Genomic DNA, 24,400 nt, shown 5'->3' with positions numbered 1-24,400 from the left:
CAGGCTGAACCTAACAATTCTGCTTTCTACAGGCAGCTTGACCAGCCATTTTTAATTTATCCTACTAAGTAATGTGATCATGAAACCCAGTTAAGTCGGCAGGGATAAAGCCTAAGAGTATTTCTCCACGGCCCCTATATCAAAATGATTTGTTAAACACAGAGCTTTAAAAGGCATCCTCAACATGCCAGTGAAAGGCAGTGACTATGGCCTGACCCTCTGCACTTCCAGTGGTAGCAGATGAAATCAGACATAGTGAGCATCATACCTTTAAGTGTTAGCGCAAAACCTTAAAGATTTAGTGAAGTCAGACAGAGAAATATTGTATGATATCACTTATATGCAGAATCTTAAAAAAAATGATACAAATGAACTTATTTATAAAACAGAAAGAGACTCACAGACTCAGAGAACTTATGGTTACCAGGGGGGAAGAGTGGGGGGAAGGATAGTTAGGGAGTTGAGGACTGACATGTACACGCTGCTATAAAGGAAAAAAAATAAAATGGATAACCAACAAAGACCTACTGTATAGCGCAGGGAACTCTGCTCAATATTACGTAACAACCTGAATGGGAAAAGAATCTGAAAAAGAATAGATACATGTATACGTATAACTGAATCACTTTGCTGGCCACCCAAAACACAACATTGTTAATCAACTATACTCCAATGTAAAATGTTAAAAAAAAAAAAGATTTAATGCAAAACCAACCTGCAAAATGCGAAGTTGAACACAAGACAGAGCACGTAGTTCATATGGTATTTATCTACCGTGAACATGGATGGCTGTTATGTCTGCTCTGCATGTAACTATTTGGTTCACCCACTGCAATGAGGCAGCAAAAGGCAAATCTGTCTCCTTTCCAAAGGACGGCTGAGCCATTAAGGATAAAACGACCATTGCAAATTGGAACCCTGCCTATTCCAACCAATTTGGTCGGAAGTGAGGTTCAGCTATGCCTCAGGTGTCAGCACCAGTCTCTTTCAGAGGAAAGACTAGAATATCTTGTGTCTGTCTACTCACTGGCAGAAATGAGCTATTGAATTTGCACCGTAATATATTTGGGGTACCATTTGTTACATCAGTTGGCCTACCCTAACTAGTACATCTACTATGAGAAAGGCAATGCTCAAAAGGGACAAATTCCCTTAAGTAAGATTCAGTCTTTGTCAGTACTTCTATTAAAAACAGCATGTATTCCTTTTCCTTATTAAAAGGAATATACAATCACTATAGAAATTTTAGAAATACACATGAAATTCCTAACATCAATAATTCTAATGCCTAATTGACAACATTTTGTTATATAGATTTCCAGGCTTTTATTTCTCTTTAGATTGACAGATGGATATAAATAGATGGGTAATAGTAAAAGCAATTGTACAGTCTGCACTATATTTTTTCATTTGACAATATACTATGAATGTATCTATAAGTCATCATACTTTCTTCTACAACAAGATTCTTAAAGACAACACAATCCATTATATAGCCATACAGTTTTATGTAACCATCCTCCCACTGAAGGGCATAGTCTGGTACAACGGGTAGCAAAGGTACAGAAAGTAGAGAAGCAGACCGTTATGGGGAAGAATGAACAGTAGGTGTAAATGTAAAGATCCCTCCAGCCACTTGGCACGTGCAGAGCCATGCCATCAGTGTAGCACAGGGTTCCAGGTAGGAGAAGAAACTGGATAAGAACACTTGGATAAAAGGTGAATGCCTTCTACGCCATTCTAAGGAGTTCAGATTTTATCCTGATGGCAGCTGAAGAGGTTTAAGCAAGGGTATAGTACCATCTTTTCTGCTTTGGAAAGATCATTAGCAATAGTTCAGAGAATGAATTTAAGATGAGGAGAATCCCTAAGCAAAGATAAGAGGCTGTTCCAATAAGGCTGAGAACTGCTACAGAACCAGTGGAGTTGGGGTAGAAGGGAGGGGTCTGAGATGTGTTAAGGAGGTAGAATAAATGAGATCTGGTCACCAAATGGATATGGGGCAGAAGCAGAGGTTTCCGGTTGGGCTAACCAGGAAGACACTGATGCTACCATATGGTGAGGAGTTAACTAAGATCTTATGAGTACTTACTACTCTATGTGGCATAGAATAAGCTGTCACTCCAGGAAGCCACTGGTAGTAAACGCAGTGACTGTAATAGGAGTCGCGATAGCAGTTTCATCATTAGTATCCAGGTGTCCAGACGGACTGCCAGGGGACATGATGAGATCCTGTTCAATGTGTTTACCGTGAAGTGCCTGTAGGACGTTTGGGTGGGTTATCTGGTAAGTGCTTGAATATACTGATCTGGAGCCAGAAAATAGGGTCTGGGCTAGAGATATGGACCTAGGAGCCATGGTTTCTAAGCACCATTAGATCTGCTGGAATAGCTCAACTCATCAGAGGCAAAGGAAGGAGCAAAACAAAACTAGACACGACACAGTTGAGTCGTGCCCGGCCCGTGTGGCACTGCCAACGCCTCTTCATGCAGTGATTTTAAAAGATCCAATTATTTCTCATCTGACAACTTGTTTCTGTATTGCTCCTTCTACTCACAAAGGGACTAAAATCTATCATCTTCTGGCCCCAACCATAAATATCATAAGCTGAGAAAGGTCTTTTAACCCAATTCTGCGTGAAGGTGGGAACTCTCTCCCCACCATCATCAGAACTGGCGCCACCTGGCTGGAAACCAGGATTTCCCTACTCTCTGCGCTGGTCTCGTCCATTTCCACAACAGCACTAATGACTAAAAACCTAAAACAGTGTCAGACTTACACTGTTAAAATAGATAAATTAAAATTCATGGTAAAGCACTTTGAATCTTCTTTGTCATTTTATAAAACAAATGACTGAACTTCTTGCTTTAAAAGTTTACAGTTGTAAATTAATATATTAATCATACTTTACAGCTTCAAAGACAGTATCTGCTTTTTGAAAAGACGATGCTCGTGAACACAAATAACTATTTTTTGACAGCGTAATAAAATGACCCAAAAGGCAAGGGAGGCGAAAAGCTTTGGAGGAAAAGGGGAGACGCTTTTTCACTCTACTTAAGCAGTCACTCCTCTTTCGGCGTGTCCAAAAGTTTCACAGTTGTTTTTCCATGACTCTTCTCCACACAACAAGACTAAAATGAGGAGAGAGGGAAAGAAAAGCTCCTCGGGCAGTAGCAGAAGGGGTTTGCATGTTGGGTCATTTCTGAGATGAAAACCAGATGCAGTTTGAATGGACCATGGAAAGCTCTTTACTTCTACCTTCTCATGCTGCATATTAGGGAACTGAGGCCCAAAGAGGTATAAAGTTACTCACCCCAAACCACCCAGGTACTAAACTACAAAGCTAGAAGTGGAAAGGAGTTCTCCTGACTCTAAGGCTGGGGCACTTTTCACTTGTGAATAAGCTGAGGACACCCCAAGTGTCTGGCTGCAAGGATACTGTGGTCTCCCGGGTGAGGCAAGACATTCACAGCTAGAAAAACTGTTAAACACATCAGTTTTTAAAAAACAAAGATAACATAAGGGAAATTTGACATGCACCATGTATAAAGTATGGAGTAAAACATACTTTATATGGTGCTCTGTATTCAAAGGCTAGAGTGAGTATTTCTGGCAGGATCGTTATTAGGACTGTCGTGGAAGCCGTAGGATATAGCTGTCCCTTGAAGGAGACAGAATTTCCGTGGACAGAAATGAGGCAAGAAGCAGACCCAGGCAGAGGAAGTGGCATATGTAAAAACTAGAGGATTAGGGCTTCCCAGGTGGCGCAGTGGTTGAGACTCCGCCTGCCGATACAGGGGACGCGGGTTCGTGCCCCGGTCCGGGAAGATCCCACATGCCGCGGAGCGGCTGGGCCCGTGAGCCATGGCCGCTGAGCCTGCGCGTCCGGAGCCTGTGCTCTGCAACGGGAGAGGCCGCAGCAGTGAGAGGCCCGCGTACGGCAAGAAAAAAAAAAAACACACACACACACACAAAAAACTAGAGGATTAGGAAAGTACACGGCCTGTTCCTGAAGCAGACTGGATGCAATCGTTCACATAGTACAAGTGACAAAGATTAGGCTCGGTCTGGATTAAGGAGGACCCTGAATGTCAGGGTCTAGAGGTAACTATGATGCATCCATTGAAAGTTTGAGCAGAAAAAGAGGTCTAATAAAAGTAGTATTTTACAGCGATTCGTCCTCCAGTGCAGGGTTTAACGAAAGTCAGTTTGGAGCAATGGACAGAATAGAGGCAGGGAAATTATAAAAAAGGGAAACTTAATGAATAAATAAAAATTAAAAGATGCTGATACTAATCCAAGTATGATAAGGTGTCTCTCTGGACCATGTTGATAGCAATATGAATAGTGACTAAAGGCTAAGTTTAATCTTTAAACCTTTTATTGGTTTTTATTAAGCTATTATCTATTGTAATTTTGTTATTTGGTGGCTTCAGGTTCAGGAGCCTAAATGCAGGGTAAATTAAGAGTTGAACAGATGAACACCTCTGTTTCTGGGAACTTTTGTTTATTAATGACAGTGTAGTTAGAAGCACTAACTTTGAATAGAAAACAACAACAATACAAAAGCTGCTCGTCACCACTTCACACCCATCAGGATGCCTATCATCAAACCAACAGAAAATAATACACATTGGCGGGAACGTGAAGAAATTGGAACCCTTGTGCGTTGCCGGTGGGAATGTACAACGGTACAGCTACTGTGGAAAACAGCACGGCAGTTCTTCCAAAAATTAAACATAAAATTACCATATGATCCAGCAATTCCACTTCTGGATATGTATCCGGAAGAATTGAGAGCAGGGTCTCGAACAGATATGAACACACATGTTCATAGCAGCATTACTGACAATAGCCAAAAGGTCGAAACAACCCAAGTGTCCACTGACAGATAAACAATGTGGTACATACATGCAATGGAATATTATTCAGCCTTCAAACGGAATGAAATTCTGACACATGCTACAACACAGATGAGTCTCAAATTCATTATGCCAAGGGAAATAAGCCAGTAACAAAAAGGCAAATACTGTGTGATTCCACTAAAATGAGGTAAAACATAGTCAAATTATGGAGACAAATTAGAAATGGTAGTTGCCAGGGGCTGGAGGAGAGGGAATAGGAAATTATCGTTTAATTGGTTTGGAGTTTCAGTTTGGGAAGATGAAAAACTTTTGGAGATTGACGGTGGTGATGGTGGCATGTGAATGCTTAATGCCACTGAACTGCAACTTAGAAATAACTTAAATGGTGACTTTTATGTTATTACAACTTGGGGGAAAAACACACTCACCAGAGTAAGACTGTGGTCCAAAAATGCTTGACTTTTAAATAAAATTCCCACTGCAATGAAAGAAAAGTTGCCACGGTTCCTGAGGAAAAGATGTGAGCCATCTCAGTGGATGGGAATGAGGACCTCAGAGGAAAGAGTATCTCAGAGGTGTCCAGACTTGCAAAGAAAATAGAGAGCCGGGGAAGTTTCAAAGCTGTGGTCCTTGTGTGCTGATGGCATGACAATGAACTCTGAGCGGAACATCTCCATCCAGGCAGCCACCGAAGGGCCTCCACTGTCAGAATCACCTCCCGAGGACCAAGTCTAATGACAAATTTTACCTGAAACAACGACAGCTACCCTTCTCCTCCTCAGTAGACAGAACCTCCTCTCCAGGTCTGCACTGAGTTGCAGCCAGGATGCTCCCTGCGGTAGAAGAAAATGCCACCACCGCATCTGCTGCTTCACGGATGACACATCGCCCGCGTCTCCAAGGCTGACCAAAAAAGTGGAGGAAAAGGATCTCATTGTTCACCAGAGCCCACATGGACAGGCGCCGTCCCACCTACATTCTAACCAAGAGCTGACTGGATGTTCACGACAAAGGAAAGAAAAAGTGAAAAGTCAGTCATCCAAAATCTTTTCTTATTACTTCTGAGGGATACAAGCAGTCTTTTCCATCCTCAGTTACAAGGACTGTACTTACAGGGCTGACCTGGCGAAACACCTTGGGGGAGATCAGGGAGAACACAGAATTCCTGAGAGCTGAGATCTAGTACCCAAAACAAAATTGGTTGGGATGATTTGGTAATGGGTCTGCTCAAAACAGTGGCAGGGGTTCATTGACAATCGAAAACCCCTTCTGTGCTTGGAAGTCTTTACAACACAGGGAATTCTGTTCCCCAGCTGGGGCTATAGAGTACACAGAATACAGAATATTAAAATCCAGGAATAAGTTATGAAAAAACGAATTTTAGGAAATTAAATAACCTCTCTTGGAAGCCCAAAGGTTGATCCAGAGGAGGAAATGGTGTGCTGAGACGATGTGGTTCCAAATGCTACTTCCTACAAAGAGGCTAGCTCACCAAATTAGAGACCTGAAGAGAAAGAATCAGGTTTTGTTTGTTTTCTCCAAAATTCAGCCTAGAACAGTGATTGCCACCATCCAACAAGCATCCAGGACGCTTCATTCATTTATTCCTTTGATTATTTAACACGTATTTAACCCACACGGGTCAGGCAGTATGTGCCTATCACAGAGGGAAAAAAAGACACAAACTCAATGAGTAATAGTTATAACCCAGTGGTCTTAGTAAGCCCCTCAATTTTTTAGCTTCTTTTGCCTTAACAGCAATTCGCAGACTAGAGACGAATATTTGGGACAACAGTATTACTGCTGTGACTTTCCTAATGCAGCAAAGCAGAGAGGGCTTCACCTCTCCGATCATGACCCCTCCATGCCCCGGGCTCACGGGTGTGCCCACCACCAAGACCCTAGGGCCCACATCAGGCACGTCCCCTCGTGTTGGGCTCTGTTCAGCTCACACTTGGTACACAGTAGAGCGAAAGAAGTAATTCCCTCCTCTAGGCTCTGGGCATAACCTCCTAAACCTGGCCCCCAGCTCCAGAAGCAGGCAGCACTCGGACCTGTGCTCTTCTAGTCCCCAGCACACTGACTGGGGCAGATCTCCAAAGCCGGGCTTTGTAGGGGGGAAGCCCCTGAAATAGAGATGCAATGCGGGTTACCATCTATGTCTTCATGGGAGGAACAAAGAGCCTATCAGGAACTGAAAGACACCTATTGTAAATTCACATCTTTTTTTTTTTTTTTTGTACCATGCAGCTTGCAGGATTCTCAGTTCCCTGGGCAGGGATTGAACCCAGGCCATGACAGTGAAAGCCCAGAATCCTAACCACTAGGCCACCAGGGAACTCCCAACATTCACGTCTTGTGATCTAGGACCTCCGTATTCTGACACACTTAGACCCAGACAGCGGAATTCCAAGATGTCAAGAGAAGACTTGTCAGTGTGACGATGAGCAAGCATCAATACATCCTTTGCTCTCTTGAAGACTCAGATCCACTCATGGGCCCCATCATTTACCTAAAGCTTTACCCTGCAGTGTCCTCACAAAGGAAATAGAGATGAAGGGAACACACAGCTGAAGGCTGAGTTAGGAACTGATAGCTCTGTCTCCCCTGTACCATCCATGCTGTGAGTAAACTTTGTTTTTGTTTTTTAGTTATAAAAAAAAAAAAAAAAGGATATAAATTTGGCTAGGTCCTAATGGAGAGAACCAAGGTTAGGATACAGTTTCTCAGAAAGCTATTTTCCAAAGGGAAAAATATCCTGGTTCTCTGGAAGACTAAAAAATTAATGTCAATTACCACTTAGGCGTCTCTTTCTAGGATGGCTGGGTGGCAAGTCTATGTTGGGGGGGACTATTTCCTAACAATCAGATCTATGCCAAGCAGAGATTCGTCAACCCATTTTAAGCTTTCAACTTCACCAAAATTTCTTTTTTTTTTAAATCTTCTTCGACCTGTATGGATCATTTGCAGATGGAGAGTCAGGAGACAAGCCTTCAGAAACAGGCTTAACTCAAGCCCATCACCGCCCTAAACAATATGAAAACACAGTAATATGAAATACAGCCTCTCAACTAGCGCTTAATAAGACTTAGGTCTGAATTCTATAAATTTGCAAATAATTCAACTTTACATTTTAAAATGTGACAGGCTGTATATCACTAATCAGCTGTTCAAGTATTAGAAAGTGACTGAAATTTGGGACAGGGGCTAGGTCATACATTCTTTCATGTTACTTTCACTTTAACTTAAATTTCATGATAACGTAACAGCCCAGAGTAAAATGCGCAAATTTAGAGCATTCATACTTGAATGGAAAACTGTCTACAATAGCCATTCCTGTGACTTAAAAGTAAGGACATTAAAAATTCGTTCTCACTTTCTTATGAAAACTTTGACAAAAACATGTTGTTACACTATTGTTTTTGGTAACAAATTGCATGAGTCCATAAGAGTCCTAATTATTTTTTTAACCTTTTGTTTTCTTTACAAACTTTTTTCATTATATACTTTCAATGACTGTAATAATACATGAATCCCTGCCACTGTTTCTCATTATATACTTTGTTTTCATTATCATTCATTTATATAAGGCTAATCAAGACACCCATTCAATCAGAATTACCTATAGACATAATGTTTCCACATCATTTGAGCATATCAAAAACAACCAAACAAAAAACCTAAGTATTGCTAAGTACTGAGGACAGATGAGAGTTTCAAGATCTTTGGACACCTGGCCAGTTCATCACTTGTCACTGAAATTTAAAAATAGGTTTTAAAAGATGTTATGTTTATAATTAAGAAAAAAATAACAGGAAGAAAATGGGCATCGAAGCAAAGGAGATTTCCTGAACAATGAATAGATTGCATTTGACAAGGGCAATAACCCACCCAATCACGTCTTTTGCTCTCATTTGCTATAAATATACAGGCCAGCGGAAGCACAGCCCATTGTTTTGACCCTCAGGGCTGTTTAAGCTTCCTGGTCTTACCTAATACATTAAGACATATGGTAAAACTTTCCCTAGATCCAGAGGATTTATAGATCTCCCACAACTTGATGAGAACGATCCCCTAGTGCCTGTAATATACTCTGATTCAGATATTTAAATTCACCTTTTAAAATATTTTTATTCCAAAGAGTTGTTTTCCCAAATGACCCATCTTGGTTTCATTTTTTAAAATAGATATATAGAAATACATACATGGGTTCTCTACTCAACAGAAAGAAGTGTTCTAAATACAGTACAGAATTGACAGTAAGATTTATACAGTTTAAAGAGAGCCATCACAAGCACTTGGGAAATTACATTTACACATTTATGAAAGACAAGCAGCCAAGCTGTATCTGTTCCTATTGCTATACCCTTAATGTAGCTTTTATTAAGAGTAATTCTCTTCAATAGTTGGCTGGAAAATCCCTGCAGCATTTCTGTCATTTTCGTAACACCATAAGGTCAGCACACTTTATTAAATAGTTATTGAGGACATGAGAAAAAGAAAGACATGTATCATAAATATTTGACAAACATGTTTGCATTATTACACATTCCAATATGATATAATATACTGAATATTTAGATTGGCTTGTAAGAACACAACTGATGTACAAATCTTGCATGGCCCAATTATAGATGTTATTCAACATCAGTATTTTTACTCCTTTTTGGGCATCAGTTACAGCCTAGTATAACCGCAATGCTTTGAAAACTAGAAGTGTAGTACATCAAACAATGATTTGTTTGAATAATGGCAATTTAATTGCACAGCAAATTATTCTCCATTCCAATAAATATAAAACCTAGAAATGTCTCACCCTGTGTAGTGAGCAAGAGAGAAAGCAAAGACTGGGAAGAATTTAACTGTAAAAGAAGTGTAGTTCACACAAACCTCAAACATAAAGCAAACAAGCTATGAGATTCTGCGTTGTCACCTAAAATACACTACACAGTTTTTGTTTCCAAAAGTCCATTGTTCAGAGGAGAGCTTCTTTTTATACAGACTCTACTCAGGAGTTTCTCTTAGATGGGGAGAGGGGACGGGGCGGAGAGAAAAAATAATTCAGGGAAGACTTCCATTAGCTCAACCCTAAGGCTAATTTGTTGCACGTGTAGTTTCTACACTAGGAAGCAACTTGTAGGAAACAACACTGCAGCTGAGCAAAGGAGAGCTGGAAACTGTTGCCCAGGGTATGATATCACAAAATGACTTGGCTATATCCCCTCTCCAGCCTAGCATCAGGGCTCAGGCAGGAACAACCATCGCGCCCCCAGGGCAGCTTCGTGTGGTTAGATAAGAACCCTCTGCTTCCATCACTCTCCCTGAAATCTCCTGACCAGAAGCACACAGAAGCAGCTCAACCACGACAAATCAGTCCCTATTCTCTCTTGTACATTTTTTTTTTTGTCCAATTTGTGTTCCTTTGCCTGGTAAGTTCTGAATGGCACTGTTAAACCAGACCACACAACTGGAAGAATTCTCAAGTTTTCACACACATACACACTTTTACACCCCATATTCCAAGTATGGACTTACTGAGTTTCCTTATATAAAATAGCTTATACTATTTACTTATAGCCTACAATGTCACAATAACTACGATGTTCGTAAAAATCCAAGAGAAACTTTGAGCACGATTTCAGTTAGTCTTTAGCTAAACCTATTAAAGTTTCACGCGGTATCGTAATTTAAAGTACGTAATCCTAAAATCACCAAACATACACAATAATTACACAAACCTGAAGCAGTAACTTCATGATTTCTTAATCTACTACATTATACGCAGGAGATTTACAGTTCATTTAAAAAAACAACCCTGCTTCGGTTAGCATGCCACAACTTACAACTATGTATTTCCTTTGACTGGCAAACAAAAAGGCAAGACTACCTTTAGTGAAGCTTTTTCGGCTTAGAAGCACGAAAACAGTATTTCTCCAGACAACATGAATTTTCCATTTCCAAGCGTCCTCTGGACCCTTATAAGAAGTTTACCCCTGAAAACTGACATCTCCTTCTAGTTAGAAGGCGTAACTAACACCATGGCTTATCTAGCAACACTCCAACCCCCATCCTAGGCATCACTGCCAACTACGATCCCCTTTATATTAACTTCCACCATGTGCAGTAAATGATCCACAACTCACATGGTTTGGGGTAAAAGCAAAATCCTTCCTGAACGGCATACAATAAAACACGTGAAAATGGGATGACAGCGTGGCTTAAAATGTTTTGTTTCAGATTCTCTAACAGAATAACATATGAGGCAGTTCAATGGTGAGGCGCTTTTGTGTTTCCTAATAAGACAGCTCCCAGCAGAGAGTTTCCCATGTTTTATAGTGACATCTATCAGCCAGACCCGGGGAATCCCAACATCACTCAGCTTTCTTCAGCACCACTGTTTGAGAACAGCTTCCGGCCACAGAGTGGTGCAATCTTAACAGGTCTCTGGCGCACAAAGTGCATTGTGAAAATAAGGCAATGGAGGATAAGCAATGCTCTTCCCTGACATCAAAACCAAATCGTTAGGCATTAATTAACCGCAGGCTACAAGCATCAGAAATGCTCATCAGAAATTTAAATAACCATCACCTGATACGAATTGAAAACAGCTGACGCAGTGTACATCACAGGCGGACTGAGCATGGCATGGTGCTGAGTTTTGTAAAAATTCAATTAACCCAACCATCTATCAGACGGATACATCAAGACCAGGGGAAAATCTATTATTCATGTTAGAATCTGTGATGTGTAATCATGTTAATTTTTGGTTTGAGAAGAAACCCCTCTATGTTTTAGTGATTACATGATCATCGGGAAATTACACAAATATTTAGAACCTAGAAATTACTTTGTGAATGGCATAAACGTAATGCTACTTCAGAAATGTAATCAGATTATCAGCTGATTTCTCGGACCTGATAATACTAAGGACACCTGGAAGAACCCTTTGCAGTGGTAAAATCGGGAAAGGTCTTTGAAACACGATTGCTAAACTTATCTTCCGAAATTCTCCTTAAGGGCCTACATGTGAAGCTCTATAATGACACTCACCTGTTCTGATGCCCTGACGTGCCAAAGCATACTCCAAACGAAAATACTATGAGAACAAAAATTCTTGACATGATGTCAGCAAAAAGAAAACACCCAACTTTATATACTTCTCACATACACATTTTCACAAGGTGCAGACTGCACCTGTCTGTTCGGACAATGAGTTCGCCAAAAACTCTGCCACATCGCAAGGGCAATCGCAGTGCTCTGTCCTTTTCTTGTTGGACTCTCCAGAGACACAAACCCCTGACCAAGTCCACACTCCGGACTCGAAGTGATGGGAAGACTTTACAGTCCTGTCCAACTCACCTTTCCTCCTTCAGAGGAAAAGCCCCACACGGCTGCCCTTAACAGCAACTCCTAACGAAAGAGTTCAAGAAGGCACGCGCAAGAAAGCAGCCGGCCCATTTCCATTCTACTTGGCGAACGAAACCCCAAGGAATTAAAAAGTTTGAGGCGGCCCCAACCGAGGACCAAACTTGGGCTTTCACCAATGGCAATGCCTCGAAACCGGGACACTGGAGAAGGCGCTGCCCGTGGAATCCAATCCGCGAACCCTCTTCCTCTGAGGATCGCCCAGAGGCTTCCAAGCCCGAAACTCCACCGCTCAGACCGCGTCCGCCCGGAAGCCGTCGAAGCCCGGCGCCCGCCGCGCCCCGAGAGTGCGCCCTCCCCGCCCCGCCCGAGCGCGCCCCGCGAGGCGAGGAACTTACCGCACCGCTTGCACAGCACCCGGCTGACTTCCTTCTTGAGGTTCCGGCCCGTCTCGAGAGGGGGGAAGGATGCTCGGAAGGCGGCAGGCGCGCGGCCGCTGCTGTTGGCATCGGGCTCCATGAAGAAGATATACCTGCTGTCCTCCTTGAGCCGCCCGCAGGAGGGGAACGCGGGGTGGCCCCAGGCGCCCAGGCGCACGGTGAGCAGCGAGTCCTTCTTCAAGCCCCCGGCTTTCACAGCCCACACCTGGTGCACCTTCACCAGATAGGGCGCCTCGTCTCCGGGCTCGGCGGCGCTGAGCGCGGGGCCCGTGGGCCACGGGTGCACGGTCCGGTTGGCGGCGGGCAGCGCTCCCGGGCCGGCGGCTGACGGCTGGCGCTCGCCTCCCCACACCCCTGCCTCGCCCGCCGCCGCCTTCCTGTCGAGTGCCCCCTGCTGCCGCCGCGGCGCGTGCACCTTTCCCTCTATCACCACCGCGGCGCGCTGAGCCAGCTCCTGCACCGAGCCCACGCTGGGCGGGGACGCGTAGCACACCGAGGCCCCCGCGGGAGCCGCCTCGTCGCTGGCGGCCGCCCCCGGCGCCAGGGCCGCGGTCCACAGCAGCAGCAGCAGCAGCGGCGGCGGCGGCGGCGAGCGGGCGGCAGGGCCGGGGCGCGGGGCCCGGGGTCCGGTCCTCTCGGAGCGGCGCGGGGCGCGTCGCCATCTCATGGTGCGAGGTGCGTGCGGGCTCTTGGCTGTCGGTTCGGACTCTGCCTCGCTCTCTCGCGCTGCCTCCCTTTTCCTCTCCCCTCCTCCCCCCGCACCCCTCCCCCTTACCCTCCTCCTAATTTATTTATTGGCGGGAGCTGTGGGAGAGTTGTTTACGGGAGGAGGAGGAGGAAGGGAGAGAAGAGGTGGGTGGAACCACAGAAAGGCCAAGCAGTATAAGGGCAAAAAAAAATGTTTTTTTAAGCAAAATAGAAAAAAAAAAAAAAGCCGCCGCCGCGGTTGCTGGGAGTGACAGGTCCTCCCCGCGCCGCCGCCGCGCCCGAGCCCGGCTGTCGGGGCTGCCGTCACCGGAGGAGGACGTGGAGGTGCTGCTCGGCGGGGAACAGTCCTTTGTGTGAAGTGATGCTGCGGCGGCTGCTGAGGCTGCGAGCGGGCGGCGGGGCGAGCGCGCGAGGGACAGATCCCTGGAGGCGGAGTTGCGTGCCTGGAAATCGCTGGGCGGCCGCGGCGGCAGCGCCCTGCGCCTCGCCGGCCTGTTTACCTGCGGGGCGAGCTCGGCCCGCGCCTCCCTTCCCCATGCTGATGCCCGAGCCCGGCCCGCGAGTCGGTCCTCCCGGGTCTTCCCTGGCCTGCGCGCCGCCTTCCTCTCCGTCGCCCCGATTGCTGCACTGGGAGGCCGGGCGGCGACCAGGCTGCAGTCTGAGGGGGCTGCGGAGATTTCCCGGGGTCTGAGAGGTGACGCTTCTTTGACCGGGGACCTGTTAGCCGGTTCAGGAAGGGAGCACGCGGGAGATGCGGGGCCTCGTGGCAGAAAAGTTTTGGGTGAACTGGTTACCGGAGAGTCCAAAGGGAGCAACACGTTCGCAGGAGAAAGGCTGCAATTAGAACAACTTTCTATCTCGCTCGCTCCCCTGCTAACGCCACACACAAGGAGCTCTTCAGGTTTGCTGCCTCTTCCACGGCTCCCCTCGTGGGACGCTTCAGGCTTGATTACCCTTGCCTTTTCTGCTGTGGAAATTCCCCGTTCGCCGTGATTTTCTGACCTGTGGGGTATTGCTGATCTGAGCATTGCTTGAATAAAATAGTGGCTCAATAAGGCCATTTGGTATAAAGTTTCTGGCACTTCGTCAACTACTCTGCTTTTTTAAAAAAAATAACTGAATGAAACGAAGGACGCCTCCGTGCCTGCTGGTACAAAGGATCCCAGGCATGAGGGGCTGTAGGTTAAATATTGTTCCATCTGAATATCACACCCGCCCCACCCTAACTCATCCCATCCCCCTCGGAACCCTCCACTGCTGTCCCGCCAAATTTAAGAAGCTGCTTTTGAAACAAGAATCCGTCATCTCCCAGGGATGTTCTGTCCCGGCAAGTACCACTCAACAGAAAGAACACATTTTTAGCATTTAAAGGAAACTTTCTCTTGTGCTTTTTATGGTAAAAAATAAATTCAATGATCTAATAAAATTGAGTCGAAGCTGTGTGTTATTCAATGGCCTACTAGATGCACGTTGTGAGAATTTAAGATTTTAAAAGCACTCTAGCTACATAATATCCTTTACTCTGGGATTCTGTGAAGTTGCCTCTAGCAGTTTCTTGAAAGTAAGTCACATAAACTTTAGACTTCTCTATATAAAAAGTAAAAGCAGATTGTAGGCCACAAAGATCTTTTCTTTTTTCCCCCTTGGCATAATATAGTTGGCTAGAAAACAATGCCTTACTCTCTCAAAGTACATCTTGGACAGATGGGGTACTGAAGCTCACTGTGTGTTTCAGCATGTGGGCATTCCTATTTCTTAGAGCTTGATGGTGCACTGCAAGAGTTGTAATAGTGCAGGTCTGACTTCCAGTATGTGTTCTCTTAAATGCTCGTGCTCCTGATTTATTGGAAGAAAGTGGTCAGACATCCAATCCTACTGGTGTCTTCACTCTTCTTTGACCTGACCTCACACCTTTCTGACTCTCAACCTGTTTGGAGTTGCAACTCCAGCCTAGAATGCTTTCTACCTTCCTCTCCACCTTTCTGACCTTGTACCAGCTATCTACTGCTGTATGACAGACCAGTCCAAAATTTGTTGGCCTAAAACAATATTGATTCACATAGCCCAGGATTCTGTGGATCGGTGAATTTTTTTTTTTTTTCTTTGTGGTACGCGGGCCTCTCACTGCTGTGGCCTCTTCCGTTGCGGAGCACAGGCTCCAGATGCACAGGCTCAGCGGCCATGGCTCACGGGACCAGCCGCTCCGCGGCATATGGGATCTTCCCGGACCGGGGCACGAACCTGTGTCCGCTGCATCGGCAGGCGGACTCCCAACCACTGCGCCACCAGGGAGGCCCCTGGAGCGGCGACTTTGACTGGGCTCACTGATGGTGCTGCTGGGCGCTGACTAGTCTCAGACAGCCTCAGCTGAGACAGCTCATCTCTTAATGGATGTGGTCTCTTTCCTTTCAACAGGTTTAACCTGGGCTTGTTCATGGCGGCTGGACAGGTTCCAAGAGAGTGGCCAGAAGCATGCAAGGTGTCTTGAGGCCTAGGCTCAGAACTGGCATCTCACCACTGCCTGTGTTACAAGGCGAATTACAGGAGTACTCCCAATGTGAGGAGCTGGAAACTTGCATTGCCAAGGGGCAGAGATTCGGGAAGAAGAACTGAGGCCATTTCTACAATCCACTACAGATAGTATAAGCATCCTTTGAGGTCCACCTGCCCCCGTAGCCTTCCTTCTTAAGCACTAGACACTCAGAGTGACCCCAGCATTTGCAGCCCCCCTGCATTTGCAATCTGTGTTGTTCCTCATTTTTGAACATGTTATTTTATTGTGCCCAAGTGTTTCCGTTTGACTCCCATCTCTTCAACTAGTAAAAGCTTGTTAAAAAGCCGAGACGGTGTTTCCAGCATTCCCGTTTTAACCCAACTGGGGGGGAATATAGTAAACACTCAATAAATGTCAGCTGATTAATCAGGACTGATGTGGTAACGTGCTTCCCACACGTTACCCCAATACTACCCACCCTGTCACGGAGATGGAAGTCCAGGAAGTAGAAACAATAACATTTAAAGCACTGGCTTACAGGCTCAGATACCCCTCTTAGGACTTCACCAAGCATTTTATCTATGATTAAACATAAGCTGCTTCATATGTTTTTTTAATGCCCTTTTTCTGTATTTTTTTATGCCTTTACCTCACTCCCACATTCTCTTCTACTCTTCTCTCAGCTAAGTAGTGTTAAGGGGTAACTTTTGTGGATCTTTTCTAAGCATAGGTGAGAACCATTTGCACGTATATTTCCTTGCTGTTTTTGTATTGGGGTCTTCCTGTTCAGGTGCTCCCAAATGTTAAAAGGATGTTTCCCTTTTGAATGAAAGGGGGAGAACATTTCTAATATGATTAACATATACTTGAGAAATGTATGAACAATTGTTCAGTGTGATTACATGCTCTTCAGAAAAGGGACAATTTAATTGGTCCACACTGTTTTAAAAAGACAAAAAGAAAAGGGCTCATTCTTGGAAACATCCTAAAACCAGGGTAGTTAAACCCTGCACCAGACTCACTTGTGCATCAAAATGCACCGATTGCCAGTCCCATCCCAAAGTTTCTGTTGCAGAAGGTCTGGGGGTAGGGCCTAAGAATATGCATTTCTAGTAAGTTCCCAGGTGCTACTGATGCCACTGCTGGTGGAGAGCCCACACTTTGAGAACCACTGCCAAAAACTTTAGATTTATTAACTCCAGGATACAGGGCATAATGAAAATATAAACATGTGTAAACATATTTAAGCATTGTATTCAAATATTCAGTGTCCCCTCCATCACAAATTTTCCCCATCCCAGTTTTGAAAAGGAAATATGGATTGCCTCCTTGGTTATTAGAGACTGGCCCTATTTACTTATCCTGACTAGTTAAGATGACCACCTATTGACAGTAAAGGTGAGTGTTTCCTTGAGGACTTAATTAGTCTCATTGGTCATTTGGAACCAACAGAAAAATGAGCGATCAGAACAGTTGTCATCATGTTACCTGGGAATATTTTATGTGCTCAAGTGGGGAAAGAACAGACAAAATTATGCAGGTAGATGTGAAATAGTATTTTTACTAGTTTAGAAAATCTGAAGAGGAAGTCCAAAGTGCAGTGGCAACCTGAAAAGGTTTTCTCACCCCCAGCACTTTATACCTGATTAGATGCTTCTAAATGGTGGCTCTTGAAGGGGCAACAGGAAATCCACAGAGGCACTGATACCTACTTTATCATCACTGACCAATAGCATGTAGAATGCACACCTTCAGCCATAAATCATGAAACAACTGTTCTCCTGGTCATGGTGTCGCGAATTTGCAGTCTCCCAAAGAATCCTCACTTGCTTAGCTGCCTGTCTTGGAGCAGACATAAGGTCCAGAAAAACTTAGGACTCTGACTGTTTAAACGTGCTTTTCTGTAACAGGCTGTAAGATACTTATTTCTGACCTGGTCATAAAATTCAAACGGTGATTCTCTGGTGTGCACCAATCTTATATCACTATTTGTTTAGACTGTGATTCAGTTGAGTCAGTGAGTCAGCTGTGATTGCTGGTCTGGGCTGGCGATCCTATCTCTCGCATCATCTGGCCCATCTGTTTGTATGAGTTAATGATGTTTTCTGATGGGTTAGAGAGAGAGAGAGAGAGTGTGTGTGTTTTCTGAAGGAGAAAGGAGGAACCTGGGGAAGAAACAGAGGAAAGAGGAGGATGGAAAACAGAGGGCACTATGGGACGTGTTCCCCAGGCTCCAGCTCAGAACAAAGGCTCATGCTTATAGGGACAGAACCACAGTAAAAGCTGAAGTGGCCATTTTGATGAAGAATGTTATAACACTTAAAGGCACCACACCACGCATGTTGCTTTAAAACTCAGGTGAAAAAGTAAAAAGGCTATGTGAAGGGGAAGACCACTTTCCATTTCTGGGAGGAAGGACCACTGCAGATGTGTCCTGAAGGATCTAAGGGGGAACAAGACAGCAGTGGCGATGTCACTGAACTTAGAAGTAACGGAGCTGTGTTCTCATCACAGCGCCTCTTAAGAAAGAAGACAGAAGAAGAATAGCAACCCGAGTTCATGTGTGGCAGCCCCGTGGTGGAAATTCCCAGCCATTACATAGCACACTGGAGGGGGAACGTGGATAGCAAGGTAGGGGCCTGTTATCATCACCATGTCAGCTAATAAACTAGAAATAAAGGTATCAGTGTTACTATGACTTCCCTGGTACCCTCCTTGGGGACAATGAGATGATGAATATTAATAACATTAATATTGACTATATTATATAACACAATACAGTGATATAAAGAAAGAATCATTATCATTTTGCAGATTATTGAAGGCAGTTGTTGAGATCAAATACTATTTTTATCACTTTTCATTGAGCAAAAGTTTCTTTCTTTTGCCTTATTAGTACATGAACCATCCAATAGAAATAATGCTACTTAAGATAATGAATATATTATACATAAGTTATTCATTTCCCCTCAAAGAGTGATTTGAAAATGTCACCGTGATATCCTTACTGATATTTAGGAGTAATGAATATGAATTTTATTTATTTCTATGAACACTTTATGGGACTTATTGTTGCTATTTACAAATATGCCAAACGTGAAGAAAGAAGAGGCTCTACTGGCAGGTTTTGCCTCAGCTTTTACTATATCTACTCATGGAAGAGCGGAATAAATAAATATTTTATGATCCACCCCCTAACCTGGGGTGCCATGTTAGAACATTAGTTCTAACTTTCTCCATTAGTTGATGCTTTGACTCAGAGAGAAACACATCAAATGTTAGACCAGGAAAGAATCCTAGGTATCTAGTTTGAATTTCTTAATTTTATAAATGATAAAGAGGTTCAGAAAAGCTGACTGCCTTTCCCAGGGTCATAAAGCTCTTTATTTTTAGTATGAGGTTTAGAACTGAGGCTCCAGCTCTCCCAATTCTGTGCCGTGCCCACAAGCCACAATAGTTTAACTAAAAACCCTGTCATAAGCCTCCCTAAAAAGCTGGCAGCCTTTCAAAGACCATTTCTGGAAGTGATAGGATACATAATCGTAGCACTTCAGAAACGCCAAGTTCTCAGCACCTACAGTGCTCAGTTCTCCATCACAAAGGTCTCCTCTTACAAAGGAAAGAGGTCTCGGCCCCTAAGCCAGCACTGAGCCATCTTCCGGCTGCTTCTCCTGAAAACACCATTCCCAAAACACAACAAGCAACAGCTTGCTATTTGTGGTCCCTCTTTCTTGAGTGTTTCATTTTTCCATAGTTAAGCTCTTCTCTGGCATAAGACATAGGCCCCAGTTGGGACATGAAAAAGCTAAAGACTTTTCCATCATCTTTTCCTGGAATACATCCGTGTTCAGAAAAAATCCAACACTGGCCCCCATAGGAGGAGGGCAAAGAAAGACTGAAGAAACAGGCAGATAACTCCAGATTGGTGGGTGTCAGGTTTAACAAACAAAGGGAACTTACACACGAGGCTTGTCTTGGGCGCCGCAAAATAAGCCTAACTCTGCACCCGCCCGCCAGAATCTTAAGAGTTTATATAGAGGCTTTAGCAGCGTTCAGTCACGTGTACAGTCCAGGTAGGCTCACATTACTCTCCCAAGGCTGTGACCCTGAACTGGGTCTAAGTGCGGAAATAGCAGGTGAAATGTACATTTCAGGCACTAGAGTAAGGAGACTCCTACTGACCGGGTCCAGTTCACAGGATGACCTGTGGTCATATCCTCTTGATGACCTCCTCCAACAATCAGGAGAGGTTTGTTTCAGGGTTCAAAAACAACTCCGCAATGAAACACCAACAAAATTCACTGCAAATATAGACAGAGAGCAGTATCTCCTAAGTCATGAAGTCTAAATGGAATTATGAAGACTGCTCCAAAAATAAGAAATTCGTTAAGCCATAAAGAAACTCATTAAGCTATATATTTCATTACAAAGGATATGTTCTCTGAGCAATACGACCAAAGAAGATATTATAATGGGTATTACAAACAGCTAAATCTTTGGAACGAAACTAGTGAGTCTTTCCATGACAAGTCCTAAAGATCTATCTACAATTTATGGTGGGATCTCCAGTGGCACTGGAACATGATTTTGAAGCCTTTTCCAATGTTTACAGGACACATTCATCTTTCACCCTGTAATCTTATTTTTAAACTTAGTCATATTCTCATTAAACTCTATATTAGAGGAAATATCTAATATTGTGAGCAATAATATGGCATTAGATGTAAACTCTACAGCCAGATTTCCTGAGTTCAAATTCCAGCTTCAGCCCTACTAGCTATATACCCATAAGCAAGTTAACTAACCTCTTTGTGCCTCAAGTTTCATTACCTACAAAATATAGCTAGTACAGTAACTCCCTTTTAGGATGAAATACACTTGATTAGATTAGCATGCATAAAGCGTTTAGAAGAGGGCCTAGCACATAGTCAGTGGCATATCAATTACTACGATTTTATTCTTATTCTTTTTTTTTTTTTTTTTTAAACATCTTTATTGGGGTATAATTGCTTTACAATGGTGTGTTAGTTTCTGCTTTACAACAAAGTGAATCAGCTATACATATACATATGTTCCCATATGTCTTCCCTCTTGCGTCTCCCTCCCTCCCACTCTCCCCATCCCACCCTTCCAGGCTGTCACAAAGCACCGAGCTAATATCCCTGTGCCTTGCGGCTGCTTCCCCCCAGCTATCTACCTTACTACGTTTGTTAGTGTGTATATGTCCATGACTCTCTCTCGCCCTGTCAAAACTCACCCTTCCCCCTCCCCATATCCTTAAGTCCGTTCTCCAGTAGGTCTGCGTCTTTATTCCTATCTTACCCCTAGGTTCTTCATGACATTTTTTTCCCTTAAATTCCATATATATGTGTTAGCATACGGTATTTGTCTTTTTCTTTCTGACTTACTTCACTCTGTATGACAGATTCTAGGTCTATCCATCTCATTACAAATAGCTCAATTTCATTTCTTTTTAAGGCTGAGTAATATTCCATTGTGTATATGTGCCACATCTTCTTTATCCATTCATCCGATGATGGGCGCTTAGGTTGTTTCCATGTCCTGGCTATTGTAAATAGAGCTGCAATGAACATTTTGGTACATGACTCTCCTTGAATTTTGGTTTTCTCAGGGTATATGCCAAGTAGTGGGATTGCTGGGTCATATGGTAATTCTATTTGTAGTTTTTTAAGGAACCTCCATACTGTTCTCCACAGTGGCTGAACCAATTCACATTCCCACCAGCAGTGCAAGAGTGTCCCCTTTTCTCCACACCCTCTCCAGCATTTATTGTTTCTTGATTTTTTGATGATGGCCATTCTGACTGGTGTGAGATGATATCTCATTGTAGTTTTGATTTGCATTTCTCTAATGATTAATGATGTTGAGCATTCTTTCATGTGTTTGTTGGCATTCTGTATATCTTCTTTGGAGAAATGTCTATTTAGGTCTTCTGCCCATTTTTGGATGGGGTTATTTGTATTTTTGTTATTGAGCTGCATGAGCTGCTTGTAAATTTTGGAGATTAATCCTTTGTCAGTTGCTTCATTTGCAAATGTTTTCTCCCATTCTGAGGGTTGTCTTTTGGTCTTGGTTATGGTTTCCTTTGCTGTGCAAAAGCTTTGAAGTTTCATTAGGTCCCATTTGTTTATTTTTGTTTTTATTTCCATTACTCTAGGAGGTGGGTCAGAAAGGATCTTGCTGTGATTTATGTCATAGAGTGTTCTTCCTATGTTTTCTTCTAAGAGTTTGATAGTTTCTGGCCTTACATTTAGGTCTTTAATCCATTTTGAGCTTATTTTTGTGTATGGTGTTAGGCAGTGATCTAATCTCATACTTTTACATGTACCTGTCCAGTTTTCCCAGCACCATTTATTGAAGAGGCTGTCCTTTCTCCACTGTACATTCCTGCCTCCTTTATCAAAGATAAGGTGTCCATATGTGCGTGGGTTTATCTCTGGGCTTTCTATCCTGTTCCACTGATCTATCTTTCTGTTTTTGTGCCAGTACCATACTGTCCTGATTACTGTTGCTTTGTAATATAGTCTGAAGTCAGGGAGCCTTATTCCTCCAGCTCCTTTTATCGTTCTAAAGATTGCTTTGGCTATTCGGGGTCTTTTGTGTTTCCATACAAATTGCGAAATTTTTTGTTCTAGTTCTGTGAAAAATGCCAGTGGTAGTTTGATAGGGATTGCATTGAATCTGTAGATTGCTTTGGGTAGTAGAGTCATTTTCACAATGTTGATTCTTCCCATCCAAGAACATGGTATATCTCTCCATCTATTTGTATCATCTTTAATTTCTTTCATCAGTGTCTTATAATTTTCTGCATACAGGTCTTTCGTATCCTTAGGTAGGTTTATTCCTAGATATTTTATTCTTTTTGTTGCAATGGTAAATGGGAGTGTTTTCTTGATTTCACTTTCAGATTTTTCATCATTAGTATATAGGAATGCCAGAGATTTCTGTGCATTAATTTTGTATCCTGCTACTTTACCAAATTCATTGATTAGCTCTAGTAGTTTTCTGGTAGCATCTTTAGGATTCTCTATGTATAGTATCATGTCATCTGCAAACAGTGACAGCTTTACTTCTTCTTTTCCGATTTGGATTCCTTTTATTTCCTTTTCTTCTCTGATTGCTGTGGCTAAAACTTCCAAAACTATGTTGAATAAGAGTGGTGAGAGTGGGCAACCTTGTCTTGTTCCTGATTTTAGTGGAAATGCTTTCAGTTTTTCACCATTGAGGATGATGTTTGCTGTGGGCTTGTCATATATGGCTTTTATTATGTTTAGGAAAGTTCCCTCTATGCCTACTTTCTGGAGGGTTTTTATCATAAATGGGTGTTGAATTTTGTCGAAAGCTTTCTCTGCATCTATTGAGATGATCATATGGTTTTTCTCCTTCAATTTGTTAATATAGTTTATCACATTGATAGATTTGCGTATATTGAAGAATCCTTGCATTCCTGGAATAAACCCCACTTGATCATGGTGTATGATCCTTTTAATGTGCTGTTGGATTCTGTTTGCTGGTATTTTGTTGAGGATTTTTGCATCTATGTTCATCAGTGATATTGGCCTGTAGTTTTCTTTCTTTGTGACATCCTTGTCTGGTTTTGGTATCAAGGTGATGGTGGCTTCGTAGAAGGAATTTGGGAGTGTTCCTCCCTCTGCTATATTTTGGAAGAGTTTGAGAAGGATAGGTGTTAGCTCTTCTCTAAACGTTTGATAGAATTCACCTGTGAAGCCATCTGGTCCTGGGCTTTTGTTTGTTGGAAGGTTTTTAATCACAGTTTCAATTTCAGTGCTTGTGATTGGTCTGTTCATATTTTCTATTTCTTCCTGATTCAGTCTTGGCAGGTTGTGCATTTCTAAGAATTTGTCCATTTCTTTCAGATTGTCCATTTTATTGGCATAGAGTTGCTTGTAGTAATCTCTCATGATTGTTTTTATTTCTGCAGTGTCAGTTGTTACTTCTCCTTTTTCATTTCTAATTCTATTGATTTGAGTCTTCTCCCTTTTTTTCTTGATGAGTCTGGCTAGTGGTTTATCTATTTTGTTTATCTTCTCAAAGAACCAGCTTTTAGTTTTATTGATCTTTGCTATTGTTTCCTTCATTTCTTTTTCATTTATTTCTGATCTGATTTTTATGATTTCTTTCCTTCTGCTAGCTTTGGGGTTTTTTTGTTCTTTTTTCTCTAATTGCTTGAGGTGCAAGGTTAGGTTGTTTATTCGAGATGTTTCCTGCTTCTTAAGGTGGGCTTGTATTGCTATAAACTTCCCCCTTAGAACTGCTTTTGCTGCATCCCATAGGTTTTGGGTCGTTGTGTCTCCATTGTCATTTGTTTCTAGGTATTTTTTTATTTCCTCTTTGATTTCTTCAGTGATCACTTCATTATTAAGTAGTGTATTGTTTAGCCTCCATGTGTTTGTATTTTTTACAGATCTTTTCCTGTAATTGATATCTAGTCTCATGGCGTTGTGGTCGGAAAAGATACTTGATACAATTTCAGTTTTCTTAAATTT

General features: G+C 42.9%; 1 protein-coding gene across 2 annotated transcripts in view; it reads right to left on the bottom strand.

Annotated features, from left to right (window-relative positions):
• The window catches only part of NRG1 (neuregulin 1), a 1,032,964-nt gene extending 1,019,627 nt beyond the window's left edge, over positions 1–13,337 (bottom strand). For both annotated transcript variants that reach the window (XM_032618343.1, XM_032618353.1), the window contains exon 1: positions 12,629–13,337. In XM_032618343.1, the coding sequence (XP_032474234.1) occupies positions 12,629–13,337 (709 nt within the window). The remainder of the gene's footprint in view (positions 1–12,628) is intronic.
• Positions 13,338–24,400: the final 11,063 nt, after the last annotated feature.

Source organism: Phocoena sinus, chromosome 21 (genome assembly GCF_008692025.1).
Source record: "Phocoena sinus isolate mPhoSin1 chromosome 21, mPhoSin1.pri, whole genome shotgun sequence".
Taxonomy (NCBI): domain Eukaryota; kingdom Metazoa; phylum Chordata; class Mammalia; order Artiodactyla; family Phocoenidae; genus Phocoena; species Phocoena sinus.
This window is presented reverse-complemented; position numbering and strand designations above follow the sequence as displayed.